Source organism: Quercus robur, chromosome 9 (genome assembly GCF_932294415.1).
Source record: "Quercus robur chromosome 9, dhQueRobu3.1, whole genome shotgun sequence".
Classification (NCBI taxonomy): Eukaryota; Viridiplantae; Streptophyta; class Magnoliopsida; order Fagales; family Fagaceae; genus Quercus; species Quercus robur.
Genome location: NC_065542.1, coordinates 18,062,958 through 18,085,006, shown reverse-complemented (window position 1 = coordinate 18,085,006; position 22,049 = coordinate 18,062,958). Strand labels below are relative to the sequence as shown.

The 22,049-nt window shown below is 34.0% G+C and overlaps 1 protein-coding gene and 1 long non-coding RNA gene across 6 annotated transcripts; one reads left to right on the top strand and one right to left on the bottom strand.

Annotated features, from left to right (window-relative positions):
- The first annotated feature begins 2,640 nt into the window (after positions 1 to 2,640).
- LOC126700330 (protein ALTERED SEED GERMINATION 2) lies at positions 2,641 to 20,751 on the top strand. Of its 5 annotated transcripts, none has more exons than XM_050398427.1 (20): positions 2,641 to 3,038; positions 4,440 to 4,508; positions 5,374 to 5,451; positions 6,804 to 6,938; positions 7,035 to 7,142; positions 7,292 to 7,420; positions 8,240 to 8,355; positions 8,448 to 8,565; positions 9,539 to 9,644; positions 10,691 to 10,836; positions 10,963 to 11,133; positions 11,248 to 11,358; positions 11,552 to 11,663; positions 12,693 to 13,042; positions 13,340 to 13,430; positions 17,393 to 17,488; positions 17,586 to 17,656; positions 17,734 to 17,861; positions 19,725 to 19,830; positions 20,327 to 20,751. In XM_050398427.1, the coding sequence occupies exons 1-19, from the start codon at positions 2,976 to 2,978 to the stop codon at positions 19,804 to 19,806; spliced, it is 2,280 nt and encodes a 759-aa protein (XP_050254384.1). In that variant the 5' UTR covers positions 2,641 to 2,975; the 3' UTR covers positions 19,807 to 19,830; positions 20,327 to 20,751. The 5 variants fall into 5 exon arrangements, with proteins under 5 accessions (XP_050254384.1, XP_050254383.1, XP_050254382.1 ...); XM_050398426.1 differs by having other exon boundaries at positions 2,641 to 3,047; positions 10,694 to 10,836; XM_050398425.1 differs by having other exon boundaries at positions 2,641 to 3,047; positions 20,380 to 20,751.
- Positions 14,034 to 16,382, bottom strand: LOC126700333 (uncharacterized). Its single transcript, XR_007647117.1, has 2 exons — positions 16,313 to 16,382; positions 14,034 to 14,067 (listed from the first exon to the last, which is right to left on the bottom strand). It is a non-coding gene; the product is annotated as an uncharacterized LOC126700333 (long non-coding RNA).
- Positions 20,752 to 22,049: the final 1,298 nt, after the last annotated feature.

Below are 22,049 nucleotides of genomic sequence, written 5' to 3'. Positions count from 1 at the left end.
GTGAATAAAACCTACACAATGTGAGAGATAATATTGCGCGTAGTAGAAACATTATATACTTATTACATATTATCAGGATAAAATTCATTTAAAAAGACATTTTGAGTAATATTTCTCCAAATCCCAAAACAATTCTTCCATGGAACCTCTTGACTTGAAAGCAAGGTGGTATCTCCTCAGCACATATATGAGTGGTCTTTATGATACTTTTCTGATTCATGCACTATCGATTTTTTCACAACTCTTAGGGCATGTTTGGTACATTGTAATGATTATTACATGGGAATATGAATAAGTATTACAAAGAATACATTAAGTAGAAATGTAATAAGTATTACTATTCATTAGTTTGGTGACTATTTAGGAATATAATCTTGAATATACATCCATAATTTAGTAGAGTATAAAAAGAAGGTGTAATTAAATCATTTTTAAGTTAAATTTCCTAAAATACACTTATTTTAGGGTTTTCAAAATAGAGCTAATAATTAATAAGGAAAATTTATTTTCTTTCTTTTTGAAGATGTGGCAACTAATGGTTTTTTAGGAAATTTTTTTAAAAAATTATTACTTAAGATGAAGGAATAAATATTCAGTACTTTTGCTAACATAGTTCAGAATTGTTTTATGATACATTAAGGTTAACCTTAGGAAGTAGATATCAATATGACTGGAATTTAAGGGTTGGATGGAAAATTTTCAATCCAAATTTGAGCCCACCGATGTTTCTACCACAAGCCCAAGTCCACATATGCATAACTAACAAGTACATATGGGCCCTGGACCTGTTCAATAAATCTTTGCCATATCAATGAAATGGATAGAAATTATCAATTCAAAATTGAAGCCCATCGTTGTTTCTACCCCAAGATCAAAGGCTGGTTGGGCCAGTCCGAAACCTACATACATTCGATTTCTGCATTAACCGGAACAGGGAAAAGAAAAGAAAAAATCGTTATCTTAGCACTATTATCTTTACATGAACGTGTCATTGAGTCATTCACCACCTATTAAAAGTAAAAAAGCTTTACCGTCGGCCCAATTGAATAAAAAATATTTTTTTGTTTGTTGTTTTTGGGTCTCAATGGAATTTGGTGGCAAGATGTAATAGTATCTATAGACTTTTCGATTGACTAAAACATAGATCTGAAATGTAAGTTTATTAAAAGTAGAATTACATACAAAAGAAGGGTGGTAAGACTTAATGGTCAAAAAGATAATAAAGAGCCAGAATTTTTTATATTTTGAACCAATCATTCATAAAGATAAAGAAATTGAAGAGAATGTGAATCAAATGATAAGACGATGGTTGATGAAATTGAGAATCATATTAGAAATATTGTATGACCGTAGAATACCTATTAAATTAAATGCAAAATTGTATAAAACTACTCTTTGACTGGCTATGCTCTATGATATCGAATATTGGGCAATTAAGAAGTAGCATATTCATAAAATGAGTATAGCTAAAAAAAGAATGTTAAGATAGATAAGTGAGAATACATGAAAACATAGACCTGAAGTGTAAAGACTTTCGATTGACTAAAACATTTTTGTTTTTTGTTTGTTGTTTTTGGGTCTCAATGGAATTTGGTGGCAAGATGCACTAGTGTCTAAAGACTTTCGATTGACTAAAACATAGACCTAAAATGTAAGTTTATTAAGAGTAGAAATACATACAAAAGAAGGGTGGTAAGACTTAATAGTCAAAAAGATAATAAAGAGCGAGAATTTTTTATATTTTGGAACAATCATTCATTAAGATAAAGAAATTCAAGAGGATGTGAATCAAGAGGATAAAAGGATGGTTGATGAAGTTGAGAATCATATCAAAAATATTGTATGATCGTAGAATACCTATTAAATTAAATGCAAAATTGTAGAGGAAAACTCAAAATAACATTAGTAAAAAAAAAAAAAAAAAAAAACAAAAACTTATCAGTCGAGGAAGTTACCAGGAATATGACTTGAGATAGAATATATTGGACGAAAAGATGAGACTGACCCTATCCTTTCTATTAAGAATTCATAGTCAATCCCAAAAATTTTGGGATTAAGACTTGTTGTTCATTGAGACCACCATTGGTTATCTCAAAGGGACAATAATATAAGGGCAAAACTTAGGTATAGTAGTTAGATGCTGTTCCTTAGGTTTCTTTCTTAAAATTCTGCCACAAGAATTTTTACTTATGTGATGGAAGTGTATTTTTTAGTTAAGTAGCCACGTGGCTAAATCTTACGAGAGAAATCTAAAGAACAACATCTAGAGTATTGTACCTAAATTTTGTTTATAATATAATAACATCAAGAGTCAAGACTACAATAATCCTCTCCTTTTTTTTTTTTTTTAATCTACAATAATCCATGGTATCATAAAGACATAAACTAATGTAACTCATGGATTTTAAACCAATAATATAATTATTATTTAAGGAAATATCTTAACATCTATATAATATATCATGATATACTCTAACAAAAGAATTTGACCGTATTAGATAAGTATTATTCTAACAAAAGAGTTTCTCAAAAAAAAAAAAAAAAATCCATGTTTATAATTCTATAATTGATAAGTATCTATAGTATATTCTATAATAACATACATAAAAAAAACATAGAACATGGCATAAGAGTGAGTGGAAAGAACTAGAGGTTTCCGGTTAAGAGTTATCAGGAAATTTAGAGGGAAGTTCCACCACGGTTGAGGCACGTACACAAAATATGCGATCTTATTTGCATCCGTGTATATATAAAAAAGTAGTATAAAAACTTCAACTATAAAAGCCATTCCTTTATTGGTGATAATAATAATTATAACAGAACGAAAAATAAAAAAAAATACGTACATACAAACAACACACAAAAGGATCGGAAAACCGCCTTTACTGAGAGAGCTAGCTATTCACAGCGGTGATCGGAGTCGGCGATCGGGTTAGGGTTTTGTTTTTCTTCCGATTTTGCTCGGAGCTCCTTCAATGGAGTCGTTTGGTTTTCACGACGGCAACATCTACGATTTACTCGAGAATCGTTACTACAACGTTCGCCAAGTACTTTACATTTTCCATGATGAATTTGAATTGGATTGTGTTAATTTTGTTTATTGTTTAATTTGAATTTGATTTAATTCCTATTCCAATTTTGACTGTGATTCTTGATTGAATTGTGTTTTGGATGTGTGGAACGTGTTGTGAGTTTTGTTTAATTTTGGGAAATGAATCACAGAATGGACAAACAGTTTGAAATTGAATTTCTTTGATTCTTGAAGTGTAAATTGTATGATATAGGTGCTTACAGCTTTAATTTTGGTTAGTAGTGGTATATACATTGTTGATGAATTGCTGGACGATAAATTAGTTATTATATTAAGGCTTGGTGAACCTGAAAGAAGAAAGTTGTTGGTGTAGGAAGAGGAATTCACATTTTTATGAGAGCTGGTGATAGTGTGAAATACAGCTTTTCTTTTTTGGATAGGTAAATGTAATTTTATTGACCTCGTGAAAATAGTCACTAAGTAGCCTAGAGAATTACAGTTGGAAAAATACCTACATATGGGTCGACTCTATGAGGAATGAACAGAGTTACTATCTGTGAGACTCGATACAAAAGACCATCTTAAAGAGAACTAATGAAGGATGCTTGCAATTGAGTTGACATGCACTTAGTGTAGACATTATTCAGGATTAGGGTTTGTTACCCAATTGGGTAATTCTACTTATTGCTTGCAAAAATTTAAAAATGAGAATGGAAGAAGGTACAATTTTAAGCAAGTATACGAGATAGACGATTCAGCTATGTCCTATGGTTATGTTTTGTATTCCACTAACGTTCTTATTTTGAGGACAGCTATATTCAGCTATGTGAGCACTTTTTTGATAATTCAATAGTTACAATGGGGGTGGTGGGATTTGAATTCTGGATATTTACGTTGGAAACATCAGGAGGTGCTAGTTGAGCTACAAAGCTCTTTTTTAGCTATGTGAGCACTTTTGTGGAGTTTGGGTTGAGAGTTACTCTCCTGTGTGTTTTAATATGGCAGCTATATTCCTCTTAATATTTCATTAGGGTTTAAAAAGAAGAGTCTAGGAGGAAATAGTTTTTAAAGAAAAAAAAATCCTAGTAGTTTGTCCCATAAATTATGGTGATTGAATCTACATTGATATACCTTTAAATTTGTGCTACATATGATTCTCAGGGAATTGACTGTCTTTGATTTTTCTCTTTTGCTGCCAAAGGGTCTCTGTCTTTCATCTTTTTTGTTTTTAGGATCTTGGACCAGTTCCATTTTCAAATTTAACTTGTTAATTTTGACCAACATCAAAGGGAGTGATTCATATCGTATTGCCACTTGGGGCACTGATTTTATATAACAGAGTGTTGTGTTTTATTTTGTAATTTTGCTTTATTCAGGGTCTAAGAGAATATTTTTGGTGTCTATATAGGATGTTAATCACAATTTGCAGATGCACTCATCATTGGTACGAAGGCTCTCCCTTGAAAAAGTGATGGAGGTTAGTATGTGGTTCAGTATTTGATATTTGTATATAATGATAGAATGGTCATGGTTTATGCAGCCTTGTCACAAATCCATATTATCTCTTGAATTTTTATTTTTATTTTATTTATTTATTTATTTTTACCTTGGACTCTATTAATTTAATTTTTTGTTTTTCCTCTGTGATCCTAGCAAAGTATATAATAGATTCTGAGAGGTCCACCTATGTGGATTCACAATATATTTAAACAATGTAGTAAAAATGGCTGCAAATGAGCATTAGCTCAAATGACACTTTCTCCTTCCATAATAATGGGTGAGGTCATGGATTCAAGACTTACTAGATGAGTGTGTAACATATCAACAAAAAAAAAAAAGTATTGAAAAAGGAAAAAATAATGAGAAGGTTTAAGGGAGCCTAGAAAAATTATTTTAAATTGAAACACTAAAAGTATGTTGAATCCAAATTGGAATCTTCTAGTTCTATTACACTCAAGTCCAACAGCTGCAAGATAAGCAAGAAATTTTTTTATTAAATTTTATTTTTGTACATAATTCATTCTTTGTAATTCTTTAGGCTTCTTTGTGTCCATTGTACATGTAGTAGTTCTTCAATCAATTATTCTTATAAAAAAAAAAGGTGCTAAGAGTTCAGTTCATCCACTGTCTCTTGAAGGAGCTGAGAATTTTTTTTTTAATGTGAAAGCCCTTGGTATTTATGACTCCCTAGCATTTTGGATTAGCGATTACCAAAAATAAGTGCTAAGCCAAGGACCAGGGAATTCCAATTAGTTTATAAAACTATGTGGTAAATGGTATGTGGTCTCAAAGTTCTTACAATGTATTAAAAGTAATTGTGTTTATTCTCTCTCTCTCAATAGGGACATCAAGGTTGTGTTAATGCTGTGGCATGGAATTCCAAAGGTTCGCTTTTGATATCTGGATCAGATGATACAAGGGTATGATTATTTGATATTTATAAGTTGGAATTTACGCTCTATTGATAAATAATAATTATCATTGTATTTTTCATTAGGCTAGTTTGCACTATATGCGACCTATTTATGCATTATTTGAGAGGTTTGCATATAGATATGCTACATATGAGAACATTTTAAGTTTTCTACGCATAGGTATCATTGTTTATCCCACTGAGGCTGTTATTTATTTACTTCGACCATTTCTTGCTTTCTCTCTTCCACTTTATTGCATAAAACTTTCCAAATTAGTATTTTTGATAAATTCTAGCCATTTTCTGAGTGACTTGTCAATTATCATGCACCTCATGCTACATCATTTGGTTTAATTCATACAAGCTTTGTAAATTGGTCCTCTACGCAGTTTGGTTTCTTGGAAATTGCAAATTGATAATTGATGATTCATATATTGTTTCACATGGTTGTGCAAAGGGAATTTTCAGCTGTTTGATTTGAGAATTTTGTCCAAAGATTGGTCTCATCATAGGAATGACGACATGAAAATAATGATCTTCTAGGAGAATATAAGACGCTAACTTGAAGTTTAGGGTTAATTTGTTAAACTGGTATCACAATATGAAAATTTTACCCCCATCACTTACATACTCATAACACCCATGTTTCGTTGCACATAGCTCAGGACAATTCAGATGTATGTGGGCATCTAAATTCCCACCATCCTCCCTTTAATAGACATTTGGATTCTCCTTTAAAAAGGTAGGTTTCCATATTCTCATAGATTGGGAAAGGTCAATTTTTTTAAAGTGTCAATTTTACCATAATTGAATATCCTTTGACTATCTAAAATAGAACACTTTTTTAATCAAACATCTCTCCTCTATTGCCAGGTGCTTATGCTATGTATTCAATTTTTATTCTAATTATTTTTTAATATTATGCTTACATTCACGGGTAACACGTTTTTCACTGTGTTTATAAACCTAAGGATATTTTGGTAAGAAAAAATAATTTCTATGGTATTCAAGAGGTCAGCTAAGAAAAGAGTGAAAGTACGCAGAGCCTTTTTTTTTTTTTTTTTTTTTTTTTTTTTTTTGTGGGGGGGGAGTAGGGGGGCTGTTATTCTTATATTAGCTATAAACTTTGCAGATTTGAGGTAGGGTGAGGAAAATGAGTATGCTATGACTTAGATGACCTTATCTTTGAAACTCAAAGCTACTAACTTGATGGTGTTTTTGATAGAATGAATTAAAGGAGAGTGCTAATTAGCTAATCAACTCATCAACTATGGATGCTAGGTTTTCTATGGCCTTTCTGCTATATTCTTGTGTTACCTATATCTTGACAGAAAGTATTAATGCTTTGTTTTTGTGCAGCTTAATATTTGGAGCTATTACAGTCGGACGCTTTTGCATTCTATAGAGACTGGGCATTCTGCAAACATATTCTGTACAAAGTTTGTGCCCGAAACCTCCGATGAGCTTGTTGCCTCTGGTGCTGGAGATGCAGAAGTAATTTCCTAATCAGTTTGTATGTTTGTATGTGGGAGCTATTTGCGTGGTGTTAGTAGATATAATTGGTGATTTCACTTACTGATTTTTATGCAGGTACGGCTATTTAATTTGTCTCGCTTAAGTGGGAGAGGACCTGATGATAATGTTATCGCTCCATCAGCATTGTATCAGTGTCACACTAGAAGAGTAAAAAAATTAGCTGTAAGATCTTGTTTAAAATCACTGTAAAGCGTTAATTTAATGGTTTAATGCTGTTATATGAAGACAGAAATAGAAAGTCACATGTTATATTAACAGTCTCTCTCTTGCTTTTTCTTCTAGTAACTTTGCCTACCTCTTTTTGGTTGTAGGTTGAAGTTGGAAACCCCAATGTGGTATGGAGTGCTAGTGAAGATGGGACTTTGAGACAGCATGACTTTCGAGAGGGCACATCTTGTCCTCCAGCTGGATCTTCTCATCAAGAATGTCGCAATGTTCTAGTAAGTGGCATATACAATTGGGCCTTCCCTTCGTGGTTATCATCACATTCTCATGGAGCTTGGCCTCCGTATGCTTGTCAGGTGTTGGCTTGATGTGATTGTCTTTGCAAAATTTTTGCTTTTAGTTGTGCATATAGACATTTCTTTCTTTGTCACACATTAACATTAGGTTGGGGGAAATATTACATATTTCTTGTCAGCCACTAAGACACTGAAACTTCAGCTAATTGACTTCTCAATCAATACATCAGAAGGAAAAACCTATATTCCATCCCATATATAATACAACAGAAACTTTGCGCTTACTTAAGTAAAAAATTTTCTGGATTGCAATGTAAACCCAATTTGCTGTTTATCAAAGTGTGCTAATGCTAATGATTGAAACCTGGATTGAATTTCGCTTCTTCATGTTTGAGTGATCACAACTCTCATCTTGATTACTTCTGTCATGGTACTCTAAAAAGTATTTCAAATATTGCAGTGTTATTTTTCTTGTTGAAGTTTACATGGAAACCCTATACAAGAGGGATCTTCTTGGCAAACAATGTGAGTGAGATACCTTACTTAGTAGGCTTGATGCCAACAGCTTGATCCTTGAGACATTTAGGCTGTTATCCACATTGTGGTTGCCTTGACCTTTGGCTGGGTGGCTGCATTTACATAATGCATTGAAAATATGCTTTTTAAGTTTTGTTGAAATGATTCTTTGGTGTTCCTGACCTTGAGGTGCTTTCTGTTTGAACTTCATCTCATCCAAGCTTAGTTCTTTTGGAAATTTTGAATTTTTTTCCTCTTTTCTCAATTATTATTTAATGGCAGCTTGATTTGCGGAGTGGAGCAAAGAGGTCACTTTCTGATCCTCCTAAACAAGTTCTTGCTCTAAAATCTTTTGATATCAGTTCCACTAGGCCTCATTTGCTCCTTGTTGGTGGGAGGTACTTCATTTTGTTGGTGAATAATGATTTCATAAGTTAAAATTTACTCACATTCCTGATCCAACAGATCTCTGATTTTCATATGTTTGCAGTGATGCATTTGCACGTTTATATGATAGAAGGATGCTGCCGCCACTGACCTCTTGTAGGAAAAGGACATCGCCACCTCCTTGTGTTAACTATTTCTGCCCAATGCATCTCTCTGACCGTGTGAGTTTTAGAAGTTCTTGCTGACTACTATTGCGCTTTATTATGACTACTACCACTAGTATTTACACTTTACATATTATATTATTTTTGCTACTAGCGATTACAAGGATGCTGCCACCTCCTTGCTCAAACTATTTTTGCATTTGTGGCACCATCGCTCATAGGAATAGTAATTTAGGGTGCTTCAAGAATTTTCATTTCTTATGGTAGAAAAACCTATAATGTTTTTTTGAGCATTCTCAATTCTGTTGGTCTCATTCATTGGCACTCTTTTTCTTTTTTTCTTTTTTTGGGACTTCTCTTCCTCTACTTATTCTTTATCTTCATCGTGTTTTGAGGAAAATATTTTGATGTTCATTACCATTTGTGAATTAGGGTTGTATGATTTTGGGTTTTGACATTAATTAGTCTTTAATCTTTATAGACCCTAATAGAAGCCTATTTTGGTCAATTTTGATTCTATCTAACTGCATCTTCTCTTGACTTTTTCTTATGTTGCTGCTTATGATACATTTTTGACTGTGTTCCATATGTTAGCTACCATAGGACAGCGTATTCATTCAAACTGGTTTGGAGGAATCTCCTCTAACCCATTATGTGGCTATTCAGATGACCATCCTGTGTCCATTTTAATCCCATGACCTAGTAAGTCATCTACAGAAGTCACATGATTATTAAATAAGTCATGATTGAAAGCACATGTGGATGGTTGTTTGAATTGCCATGTCGTTGCTTGAAGGAATCTCTTCCAATTCATACATGGCTATTCAGATGGGCATCCATATGCATTTGTGTATTTTAATTACATGGCCTATAACATGACTATTAAATAAGTCATGTGATTGAAGGCACACATGGATGATCATTTGAATTTTCATGTTGTGGCTTGGAGTTGATTTGGAGGAAAATTTTGTCTGCTGTGAGCTAGCATTATAGAAGAATGACATTGTCTACTTTTTTTTCATATTTGCAGGGGCGTCAAAGCTTGCACCTTACTCATGTTACATTTAGTCCAAATGGAGAAGAGGTTCTCCTTAGTTATAGTGGAGAGCATGTGTACCTGATGGATGTAAATAATGGTATGTTATTCACCTGAAACTTCTAACTCCCAAGGCTTGGTTGTTGTAGGTAATAAATTAAGATACTTTTATTATGCCAATTTGGGCTATGGACTAACAAATGTGGGCACAGAAATAGTTTCTGACTGGACATGTTTATTTTTCTTTGTCATCTATCTGTTGATATACTGGTAAGACATTTTTTTTAATTGAATCTTAGTGAACGGACACGTTTATTTTTCTTCACCATCTTTCTGTTAAAGTACTGCAAAGACACATTTTTTAATTGAATCTTAAGACCTGCCTTTAATCATTAATTCCTATGAAATTTTCGTGTGTATAAGTGCAGGAAAGTGTCAACTTCCTGTATACCTCATATCTCATTTTTCATCTTTCAATGAATTACTTACCTTTTACTGATTAAAAAAAAAAAGATAAAAGATAAGGCACCAGAACAATTTCAATTTTTGAAGCAGTCCAGAACCTCAGTTTTCACTTTTTGAAATATATTTTTCAAATACAAGAACATGTCATTTTGCAATTTTAGTGATGACAGATCCGTATTCTTTTTTGACTTAAAATCCTTATGCGTTAATTTTTATTTATTTCTCTATTTTTTTAGATATTTGAAATTCTTTAGGAGTAGTTCAAACAAACTTCCTCATCTTCTCCTATTTCTTATAAATGTACTCTTATTTATTAAAAAAAAAATTGGCTTCAATCCTTTCCTTGCTGGCCGTTATGAATTACCTAAAACATTTTAAGTTTAGGACTTCTTTTTGAATTTCAATATCATAGCCTCTGCATTTCAAGAGTGTCACCCTAAATGTGATCTAAGCTGATATTGATGTAAAATAGGTTTTGGGTGTCAGTTTTTGGTTGGCTAAGTGTTAAACATAAGTTATGGTCTAAGATTTAAATATGTTATTCTTTAGATATCCACAACAATATTTTTGCCAACATAGTTTTAGTATCTTCTTTTTGTCTAGTCTATATTCTATTGTTTGGTATAGTCAGATCAGCAAAATTGTCAAGATGATATGCTTAAGTGGTTTTTGAATTCACAGCAGGCAGGAGTGCTATGCAATATACTCCAGGGGATGTTTCAAAATTGATGAGCTTCAGTCCTATACTCAACGGGGTAGAATTGCAGCCGCCAGTGTCCAATGTCTTCACAAGTCACTTTCCTAGGAAAAACAATGTTGCTGCCACGGTTTGCATCTTTGCTTTTCTACTTATTATTGTCACTGTTCTAGGTATAGATTTGTTTTCAATCGAATGATAACCTTGGCTGTTATTTCCTGAATATGTTATGGTTTGTTTAACATGGTTGTTACAGAGAGAAAAGTGCAGGAAACTAATTCAAATTGCGGAAAAATGCTTAGAGGAGGCAACAAATTATTTCTACGGCATTGAGGCATGCAGTGAGGTTTTGGATGGATATGTTCATGACGTTGGGCCTATGCTAAAGCAGGAATGTCTATGTCTACGTGCTGCTTTGTTGCTCCAGGTTATTCCTCCAAAAAGAAAAAAAAAGAAAAAAGAAAAAAGGTTATTTGAAAATTAAGTTACTTGGTTGGAAGTACAGTTTCATTCATTTGATATTTACTCGTCTTTTTCCCAGAGGAAGTGGAAAAATGATGCTCATATGGCCGTAAGAGATTGTTACAATGCTAGAAGAATTGATAATTCCTCTTTTCAAGCACTTTACTATATGTCTGAAGCTTTATCGCAGGTATGGATCATCCAACTTCATTCTATTCTTCTGGTCTAGGTGTTTACACAGAATGCAATCTGTAACTTAGTAATGGGTTTTGTGCTGGGCCAGGGACTACAAGAAACTGCCTTGTCATCTAGGCATGTGAATTTGATGACTGAATCTGTCCCTTTAGTTATTTAGTGATTTAATGAGTCTTATTTTCTTGCAGTTAGGCAAACATAAAGAGGCTCTAGAATTTGCCCTTGCAGCTCAAATTTTGTCCCCATCCAATTCTAAAGCGGTAGACAGAGTGGACAATGTCAAAAGGGATCTTGCTGCAGGTTTGTGTCTATAGTATGTTTTCTCCTTTTATTATTTCACCTATTGGTACACCCTATTTCTCAGCTGTTAGTGTAATGTCAATCCAGTTGGTTCCATAATAGTGTCTGGAAATTAAGATATTTTTAGTCATTAATTAAAGTGAGATAACTTGCCAACTTTAAGCAACCTTGAATGTCATTAGCATTGCAGTGCACATTTCAATATTTAGTTACAAAGAGGAGGCTTTAGCATTTGTGGGTTAAGAATCTTAAGATGAAATTCAGTCTAGTTTAGAAGAATAGATGAGTCTAACTATCAGAAACCTCACTGAAGCTTAATGTAGTTAGCCCATGATATTTTATTCTTCTGCTGGGGAAAGGATATATAGAAACCCTGGTTGAAGTAGTTTCTAGATTTGATTGAAAGGTTGTTGGACAAAGGTTTAGATAAATCATTTTCATTGGTTTGATTTCACTGCTGACCTGTCACTATCAATTCTCCTGTGCATTAGGGACTTGATATTGATAAATGACCATATGTTCCAAAAGCTTAAGTTATTAGGAAACAGTGAATTTAATCATTTAACTATTATTCTAACCCCTCTCATGTTTAAGCCCAAACATAATAAATAGGGCCTAACATGTGATTTTTACTTGTTTAAATTGGAGGTAGAGTGGAGCCTGTCATATGAGAGAGATGAAAATTTTCTTGGAAGTTGTAATTCAGCATATGTAATCTAGGGCAAGTTAGTTTTGCCAGCTGGAATCACTGCTTGAACAGGTCTACGAGGATACTTTTAAATGTGGTATATTCTTGTAAGAAACTTGGTTGCCACTTGTTATATTTTGAATATGCAGTATGCTTGTCAGGAAACTTGGCCAGTGTATGGCAAAGAACCTAAGCTCAATGTAGCCCTTGAAAAGTGTTTTCCTATAATGTGACTTCCAATTCTATTAAGTTCAAGTCACCATGGTAGGACAGGTTGCCTTATGTTAGCAAATCCTGGTTTTGTGTAAAATGTAAATCTAACTTCATGATTGCATTAATAGTTGAAGCTGAAAAAAATAAAGCAAATGATGGATTGCCAAGGTCTGAATCAAGAGGTGGAAGAGTACTCTCATTAAGTGATATACTCTACCGTTCAGAAGCTAATAGTGATGCTTCGCAAGATGGTCCAAGATCTGAAAGAGAAGATTCTGATTATGATGAGGAAGTGGAGTTGGACTTTGAAACTTCAATATCGGGTGATGAAGGACGTGATGTTGAATCAAACATTCTTCATGGGAGTTTAAATGTGAGATTTCATCGAAGAGGTGATTCAGGTAGAGAAAGTGTTGGTGCAAATGGCATATGTGGATCACCTTCATCATCGTCACAAAATGACAGGATACCTTATCTGGTTCGTTTTCATGTTTTGTTTTTTTAAATGCAAATGCAATTGTTTCTGGATTTTCCTTCTCATAAATGTTATGTTTACTTAATAGCTCACCTTTATAATTTAGCAGTCATTTTAGCTATAAAAAAAGAAGAAAGAAGCAGCCATTGGAATGGCTGATTAATGCGCACACGCAAGCGCATTAAATGGGTTGCCTGAAATATGGAATCCTTTGTTCTCTTTCTTATCATATATTACATAATTTTTTCTCCCATTCATCTTGCATTGGCCATGTAAGTCATGCTTTTGTTTATTATGCAGCCTGAGGTAGCTATTGATATGAAGCAGAGATATGTTGGCCACTGTAATGTTGGAACTGACATAAAGCAGGCCAGTTTTCTTGGCCAGAAAGGTACTTTCTTTAGTATTGGTCTTGTTATAATTAGATTATACTGTGCAAGTTTGCACTGGTATTAAATTTCAACTGTTCACAGTAGTTGTAAAAACATTTGTCCCAAGTATTTAAACTTCTACATAGTGTCCCAGCACTGTATGCTGATCCAACAAAAATAACTATACTAACATTTTTCATTTGTAGACTTGCTGAATAACGTTGAACCAATTATGGGCCTTGCACATAGAGAATAGATAAATTACCAAAAAAGGACAGGCCTCACAAACAATCAGGCTTCAATCATTTGTTGTTAATAGCTAGAGGGAAAGAAAGTAAATCATTATGACGCAGGACAACCAGAAAAAAACTGAAACAACAATAAAATAAAGGGATATGACCTAGGGGTCAGCACCTAGGGCGGACCTGTAGTCAGCACCTAGGGCGGACCTGTAGTCAGCACCAGACTAAGGAAAGACCAAACGGCCATTGTTTTCATTCATCAAAATATTAACTATCTCCTCAAGGAGTACAATAAGTTGCTTATAAAGGATTACTAAACCCTAGTTCTAATTGACTAGGAAATCCTAATTGCCTTATTACGAAAATAATCTTGCTTCCAAATTAAAATATTAATAGCCTAATAAACTACTAGGACCTAAAACATAAAAAATACAACTGACTTGCAAATATAAATAATACTAAATAAAAATCTTCTTGCGTCCCCCGTATCATTCTCCTCTGGTTGGAGAAAACTCAACCTCGAGTTTTAAAGCATTGAAGGATTAGGATGCTGACAAATAACACTTGTTTTAAGTCTGAAATCACCTTAGGGAGCATAGGGAAAAAAAAACCTTGAATTCCACCACATCAAACTCATTTGGAATAACAAAATCAATGTGTGGAATCAGTATAATCTCTTCTTGAACCTTATGAACGATAGGCAGCACTGTGGTTTTAACCTCTTCGACTTCACCAAGATGTAGATCTTCAAGTATTGTGGAGGGTTGATCAGAAGCACGTTCCACAACTTCAACTTACACATCATGTGCACCCTCAAGCTTGCTGGGTAGTTTTTGAGTGGGTGCCATTATCTTTTCTAGCTGGGCATTAATCCTAGTGATTATTTGCTCCTCCAGTGTCCACGAAATAGGTGAAACATTCTGATTTGCCTTTCTTACAATAGCAAAAAGTGAACTAAAAAGATCCAAGGAAATGTCTTCACTTTCATTTATGACAAGACTCATAATTGTTTCCATGGTTGAAAGTATAGCAGGTGGATGGTTGGACCTAATCATCTTCAAGAAACTTTGAAACATCTCAACAACCAATGCATCACACTCAAGATCCAACATCACCAAGCATAACTTGACCTTTGCAATGGTATCAAGAATTGAAGTCACCTTCTTATAAGAGCGAGTAGACATGAGACATATTTTCACATGCTACCACAATCAATTGAAATATTTCCTTCATTTGCTCATCCTTATAAGGGGTATCTGGTGCTATTATTCTTGTAATCTCAATAATGCAAGATACAATTGAAACCTTCACATCCATTTCAGCATGTCTCAAAAGTTTATTATTGATTAGAGCCTTTACTGAGGGAAAAAGTGCATCTCGCATTGATTTGGATGGTACTTGCTCCACGTATGCTAACAAATTTTCAACTTCATCAAGAAGAGTAAGGAGGGTTAAGGAGTCTATTCCCAGCTTCCTTAAGCTGCTTTTCAAGATCACTATGAAAGGAAGTCATTTTTTTTTTTAGCTCAGATTTAGGGACACAAAACACAGAGATTGAAAGTTGAAACTGATGTTTTGATTTGATTTGATTTTTTTTGTGTGTGTGTGTGTGGGGCCGGGTCTTCTACTTTTAAAGGAAAACTAGTGTTATATAAGCTGGGCTTAGGGCTTGTTAAAAGGATTGGGCTGTGGGTTTTGCAATAGGATGACTTTTTTTTATTTATTTTTTATATTGGGTGCTGGCCTAATGGATTGAGCTAAATTTATAATGGGTTGTGTTGGGTTCTTTATTTGGGCTGGGTAAAATTGTGTTTGAGTGGCTGATGGGTTAGGTACAATTTTGAGAGACAAATGCGCTGGTTTTTTTTTTTTTTTTTGCTGACAAAAAGCTTGGTTATGTAAATGGCTAAAGAAGGGAAATAGGGGAATTTAGACAGGCCAGTGGGTTACCTCATGAGATTGGATAGATGTAGGTTTGGTGTTGCAGTAGAACCAGCGGCGTGCGAGGTTGAGGCTTCTGATGGTGTTGTGGTTGTGGTGGTTGGCCCTTCCGGCAGCTTGTGATGGCTGTGGGCAGTGGCTTTGGAACGACGGGGTGAGATCGGTATTAACGAATTCTTGCGGTTCTGTTCTGGTGGAGTGGGTTATGGGTTTTCTGGATCTGGTTTCCTTTATGGTGGTTGGCTTTTGTGTGGGTATTGTGGTTTGATGGGATGAGAAACACGGCAATGAATTTTTTTTTTTTTTTTTGGGTGATATTTTCTGGTTCTTTTCTATGGTGATGCTTCAACAGATCGGTGTTTGCTCTGATACCAAATATGACGCAGGGCAACTAGAACAAAATTGAAACAACAATAATATAAAGGGATATGACCTAGGAGTTAGCACCTAGGCTTTGCTTGGAGTTAGCACCAAGCAAGGAAATCACTAGGAGTCAGCACCTAGGGTGGACCTGGAGTTAGCACCAGATCAAGGAAAGACCAAACGACCATTGTTTTCATTCATCAAAATATTAACTATCTCCTCAAGGAGTACAATAGGTTTCTTATAAAGGATTACTAAACCCTAGTTCTAATTGGCTAGGAAACCCTAATTGCCTTATTACGAAAATAACCTTGTTTCCAAATTAAAATATTAATAGCCTAATAAACTACTAGGACCTAAAACATAAAAAATACAATTGACTTGCAAACATAAATAATACTAAATAAAAATCTTCTTGTGTTTCTGGCATCACATTGTGAGAGTACAACTGTAGAGTGATTGGCCTTTATTAAATATGTAAAAAATGTAAAAGATGACTGACGTAAGGGTTGTTACCTTCACATCATCATTTCTTTTTTGTTCACTTGACATCTTAGTCAGCATCTGTTCACATTCAAACTTCCAATTGGTGATTATGTCTCATCTAATAAAATCTGTGCTTGAAAAAATTCTTAAGTGGATAATGTTTAATTAGTTAAACCTCCTATATTCTCTCTCTCTCTCTGCCTTTTTAAAAAATTATTTTAGTCTTACTTATAGAAAGATGGTGAATGTGGGCCCTATTACTGTAAATGGCACTTCCTTTCCCATTTACTTGAGGGTGGGCTTCTTGGGTGTCTATATTTTATTAAAGAATTGAATTTTCCTCAAAACTGATTTAAAAGAAAATTTCTTCAATCTATTACTTGGCGATTGAAATGATTATCCACATATGCTTTTAGTCATGGGACCTATTTAATAGTCATCTGATCTGTTTAAATGACTTAATAGATGATGTGATTAAAGTACAGTTGTTTAAATGACTTAATAGGTGATGTGCTTAAATTGCATGAGAATGATTTTATTAATGGCCAAATTACGTTGGAGGAGATTTCTTTAAACTGGTTTGCAAGAAAATTGTCATTTATGGGGGGAAAAAAGCCTTTTGCATACATACATACTATTTTCTACTATTTGTGTGTGTGTGTGTGTGTGCACGCATGATGCTAATACATGTATGGTAGTTTATTTTGAATCTTAATTTTCATAACGATTCGCATGTTTCAATATGAACTTCTGTCCTAGTTCTAAATTACTTTTGATATTCGATATTGATGTTGATACCTCCATTAGTATTTCTGTTTTTTGGAACCTTGATATGATAGTTGATGTTGATGTATCCTGTTATTCATGCATCTTCCAAGTTTAATGGATGGGATTTTTGAGTCAATGGACAATATAATGTAGCAGTCACATTGTTTCTTTTGTGATTTAAGGTGAGTTTGTTGCTAGTGGAAGCGATGATGGAAGATGGTTTATCTGGGAAAAGCGAACTGGTAGACTGATAAAAATGCTTCTGGGAGATGATGCTGGTAATTGTTTTCTTTAACTGTGAGATAAATGGGATTTATTGCAGACTGTAGTCTCTTAATTGATTGTATTGTCTGATATCACTTTTTCCTTTCTTAGTTGTGAACTGCGTCCAATGCCACCCATTTGATTCTGTTGTGGCAACTAGTGGGATTGATAACACAATAAAGGTAAGGGTTATCAGTAATAGTCTGTTTGTTGGAGAAGACAAGGATAATTTCTGAATTTTGGTGGTCCATTGTTGTAGATATGGACTCCAACCGCTCCTGTCCCATCAATTGTAGCAGGTGGAGCAGAAAGACCAGAAACTGCTGATGTTCTGGTTACCATGGAAAACAATCAACGAAAATTATCCCGTAACCGTGAAGCTATACTGTGAGCCCTATTGAGCCTTCAATATTTTTCCTGATATTTTATTAGATCAATATTCTGGTGGTTATTTATTTATTTATTTGGATTGGCAAGTACATCATTCTGTGAGAAGATTTCCCTGCTTTTGTCAAATCAGTTTCCTTTCTCACCAGCAATCAAACTTGATTGCTTCCTCCTCCATTTTGGAGGTTATACTAGAATTGAAGTTCATATATGTTGCCCTTATCCTACTTATCTCTATATTTATAGTCAATTATACTAAATTACATTTCATTGTTTTCATTTCTTTTATAATATGTAGACAGTTAGTTAATTGCTAATACTAACAAAAGGCAATCCCAATAACAGTTTCACTCAAAAAATTTTGTCACGTAAAATTCCTAGAAAGCCCTTCAAGGCTTCATCTTATAATGTTGCAAAACAAAATTGAAAATTTAGATGAAAAAGGTCAAATATAAATTTTAGCTACAAGATGTTCACTAACCCCACTACCCCACTCTTCACTCTAATCTCTCTCTCTCTCTCTCTCTGGTTGAAGAGATTTTGACATGTGCGGAGGCTGGTTTTCTGTTAAAGGGAAAAGTGTGGTTCTGAATTTGTTAAAATCCAGATTCATACTATAGCTGCTCTTTCCTTGAACAGATCTGTGTAATCATGCTAATATTTAAAAGTATTAAGTGGTACTTGGCCAATCCACTACCTTCTTGTGTAGTTACATCTTCCACAATAGTCAAGAGAAATGCAAATAATTACTTCAGAAAGAGGATGAGAAATACTTAAAAGATGTGATTTTACCAGGAGAAATTCTGAGATATAATTTACATATTTCACCAGGGAAGAGAACTTTTTCCTTGGTCAAATGGATAATTGGAAATGCAAGTAAAAATAAATTTTGAAATGAAGAAATCCCCTTAAATATAGGGGTGGTCATATTGATGAAATGATAAGGGAGAGTCGCTTGAGATGATTTGGTCGTGTGTATAGAAGAGTGATTAATGCACCAATGAGGAAGAGTGAATTGATTCAAGTCAAGGGAAAGAAAAAAGGTAGAGGAAGACCTAAAATAACATTATTAGAACAACAACAACCTAGAGTGCAATATGTTAATGTGCTGTGAAATATCATAAATTCATAATATTAATATTCCGCATCCTGGTGGTTTGTGCCTTTTCATTGGACATTCTAAATATATACTTCTCTTTGATAGTCACGGAATTTGTCATGCTTTGTAAGTTGTTTGTAAAATTGTTTTTATGAGTACTTTCATGAGTGTGGATTCTTTAGAATTTGTTAGACAAGAAATGAGTTGGGTGTGGGCCTGAATCTATTGTCACGAGTCTCCCTACTTTTTTGACAGATACCTAAGATTGAAAAACTGAAATGCGATCTTCTGCTTTGAAATGAAAACATGTTACATGCCACATTGTTGTTTTGAATTGAGTAGAAGCACCAATGTCAAACATGCCATAATATGTGAATGCTTCCTCCTACACAACGTCCAAGTCAATCAGAAGGGATGAACAGATAAAATTTGCTACTTGTGTTAAGATCTAAAATTTAGTTTTCAGATTGCCAATGAATTAAAGGGGGTCAACTGGCACTTTCTTCTCTCATCATAATGGGTCGGAAAATGAGGTTGTGGGTTCAAGGTCTACTGGGTCTATGTAGTTTACCAATAAAAAATAGGGAAATTTAGTTTTAAGATTTAGACTAGCCTGCACATTGCACGTTGCAAAACATGTGTGAGCATGCAGAATCAAACTATGTTTCTACTAAAGGATTATATGTTTTGTTAATCCCATTCTCTTCAGATGGATTCTTACTTTGATTATATTCACAATGAAGAATTACTCTGTTAACGTGCAGGCCTTTGGAAATCTTTGAGCGGTTTCGGATGCATGAATTTAGTGAAGGAACATTTCATCCGTTTGAGTGTACACAGAGCTAATCGGCTTCTTATTGAAGCATGCATGTAAGTTATGCACTGTCTGTTTGTTCATTATATTTGTGTTTCTTGGTACTTCATATCATCGCTTGGTATTTCTTTATGGCCTGTTTGGATAGAGGGGGGAAGGAGGGGGAGTGGAGAGAAGTAGAGTAGTGTCGGCTAAAAATAAGCTAATTTTGTGCTAAATCTATTCTACTCTACTCTACTCCCCCTTCCTCCCTCTCAATCCAAACGGATCATTAGAGATTGTTATGTACAGACAATCAAAATGAATCTCAAGGTATAAGGTTTGCTAGTAATTTAAACAAATTGATTTGCTGAATGTGAAAGTTGTATACACACACACTATGAAGTGGAAGCAACAAGTTGATGTTGTTATATCCGTATTCTCGACCCTGGATACCTTTGGATTTTTTTCTTTTTTATGAATAAAAGCTATGGATTGTTTTATTTATAGAATTGTCAACAAGGACATTATATTCCGGACCCTGATTGATTTCTACTTTTATACCATGAACAGCTGCTGCCTGTTTAAATGTATATATTGAGTGGAGTTGTTTAAGCGAAATGCAGAAGGTCGTGAAAGGGAGAGATACGATCAACCATATTGTTGGCAATAGGAAACCAGTTGATACTTTGATACTAAGTGGCGTCCTGCAAAAATAAATTGAAGATTGAATAAGGACACCCTTCATCCCTGGTTAGAGCTTTTTGGCTCTTTTCATGCTAATATTAATGAGTTCTCCTCTCAAATTTTCATACATCTGTCTGGTAATATACATCTGAAAATTTCTTGTATAGTTGGTGTACAGAATAAGAACACAGAACTCTCACATTTTGTGTTTTATTATTAAAATTTTCTCTATAACATGGTGCACAGTGCAGTTGCCACCTGTAATGTAATCACTTTTATCATCTCCATCGATCATAACGGTGTTCATCATAGTTCTGGTTGATTACTTAAAAATTCGAAACTTCTGGATATTGAATTCTTTAATTCACTACAAATTTAACACACCAATTCTGTAAAGTTAGCCCAACATGCCAGCAATATTATAGGCTTGGGTTTGTTGTCTTTAGCTGGTTCCTCGGACTTTGTTCACATTATTTATATTGTACCTGATGTCTTATTTTAACAAAATGGAAGTACTTCGTCTAATGCAAATCAATAATTTATGTAATGCATTTGATTAGAAAACTTTAGAAGGGGATCGGAGTGAATGGCTGTATGAGTCTTGACTAAAAGTTGTAGAATAAGAAAGTCGACTCCGATAAATTTTAATCATTGACGTGTACGCTTTAAGTAACATTGTCTGCCAATACATAATATGTTTGTCTTTTTCCAATAAAACTAGTTGGCACTTGGCACTCCTCTAACTCGATTTTTATTTTTGGGTGGATTTTCTTAGAAAATTCTAATTTTTATGTGCAAATTATTAAATGGTTTTTCTTTTATATAAAATATACTAGTATTACTCTCACGTAATAGTTAGTGTTCGAGTGGTGGGTTCATTGGTCTCAAGCGCAATGTGAACCTAGAGAATTTAGGATCAATTTACCATACTATTGATCCATGTGGTTTCCGAAGCCTCTCGTGGAGAGGGATTGAGATAATCTACCAATAATTACACTAAAAACTGTATGAGCTCATGTTTTACCTCACTTAGGTTGGAAAAATGTGTGAAAATTTTGGTCATGTTTAACCTCACTTAAGTCGGCAAAGCGTGTGAAAATTTTTGGTCAAATATTCGGTGACTCTAGACTTTTCATTATGCTTAAGGATGTATTTAGATATCGTTTATTTGCTAAAAATTGAAAACTTATTGTTGAAAATACTATAGCAAAATAATTTTTAAAAACAAAACATTGTTCACGCGTTTTTGTGCTTTGGTTGGTCCATGAACAGTATCATGGGACCAGCCAAAAAAAGGCAAATACGACTTAAATGCAAACGCAATGCTATGCAAACACACTAAATAAAGCAAGCGAAAACAATATCAAATAATTTAAATCTTTGGTTAGAAAAGTAATCAATATTTATCTATTAACTTTTCATAAAAAAATCACGTTTTAGCTTTTAGGACTTGTCATAATGAAGAAGAGGATCAAAGAAAAGTATTACAGAAAGAGTAGCATTTCAAATAAAATATAGTAGTTTATTAACACAAATTCTGTGCACAACTGTGTGCACAGTACTATGGTCTCGACTCACTCACCAACTTTATGGGAGGAATTGCAGACAT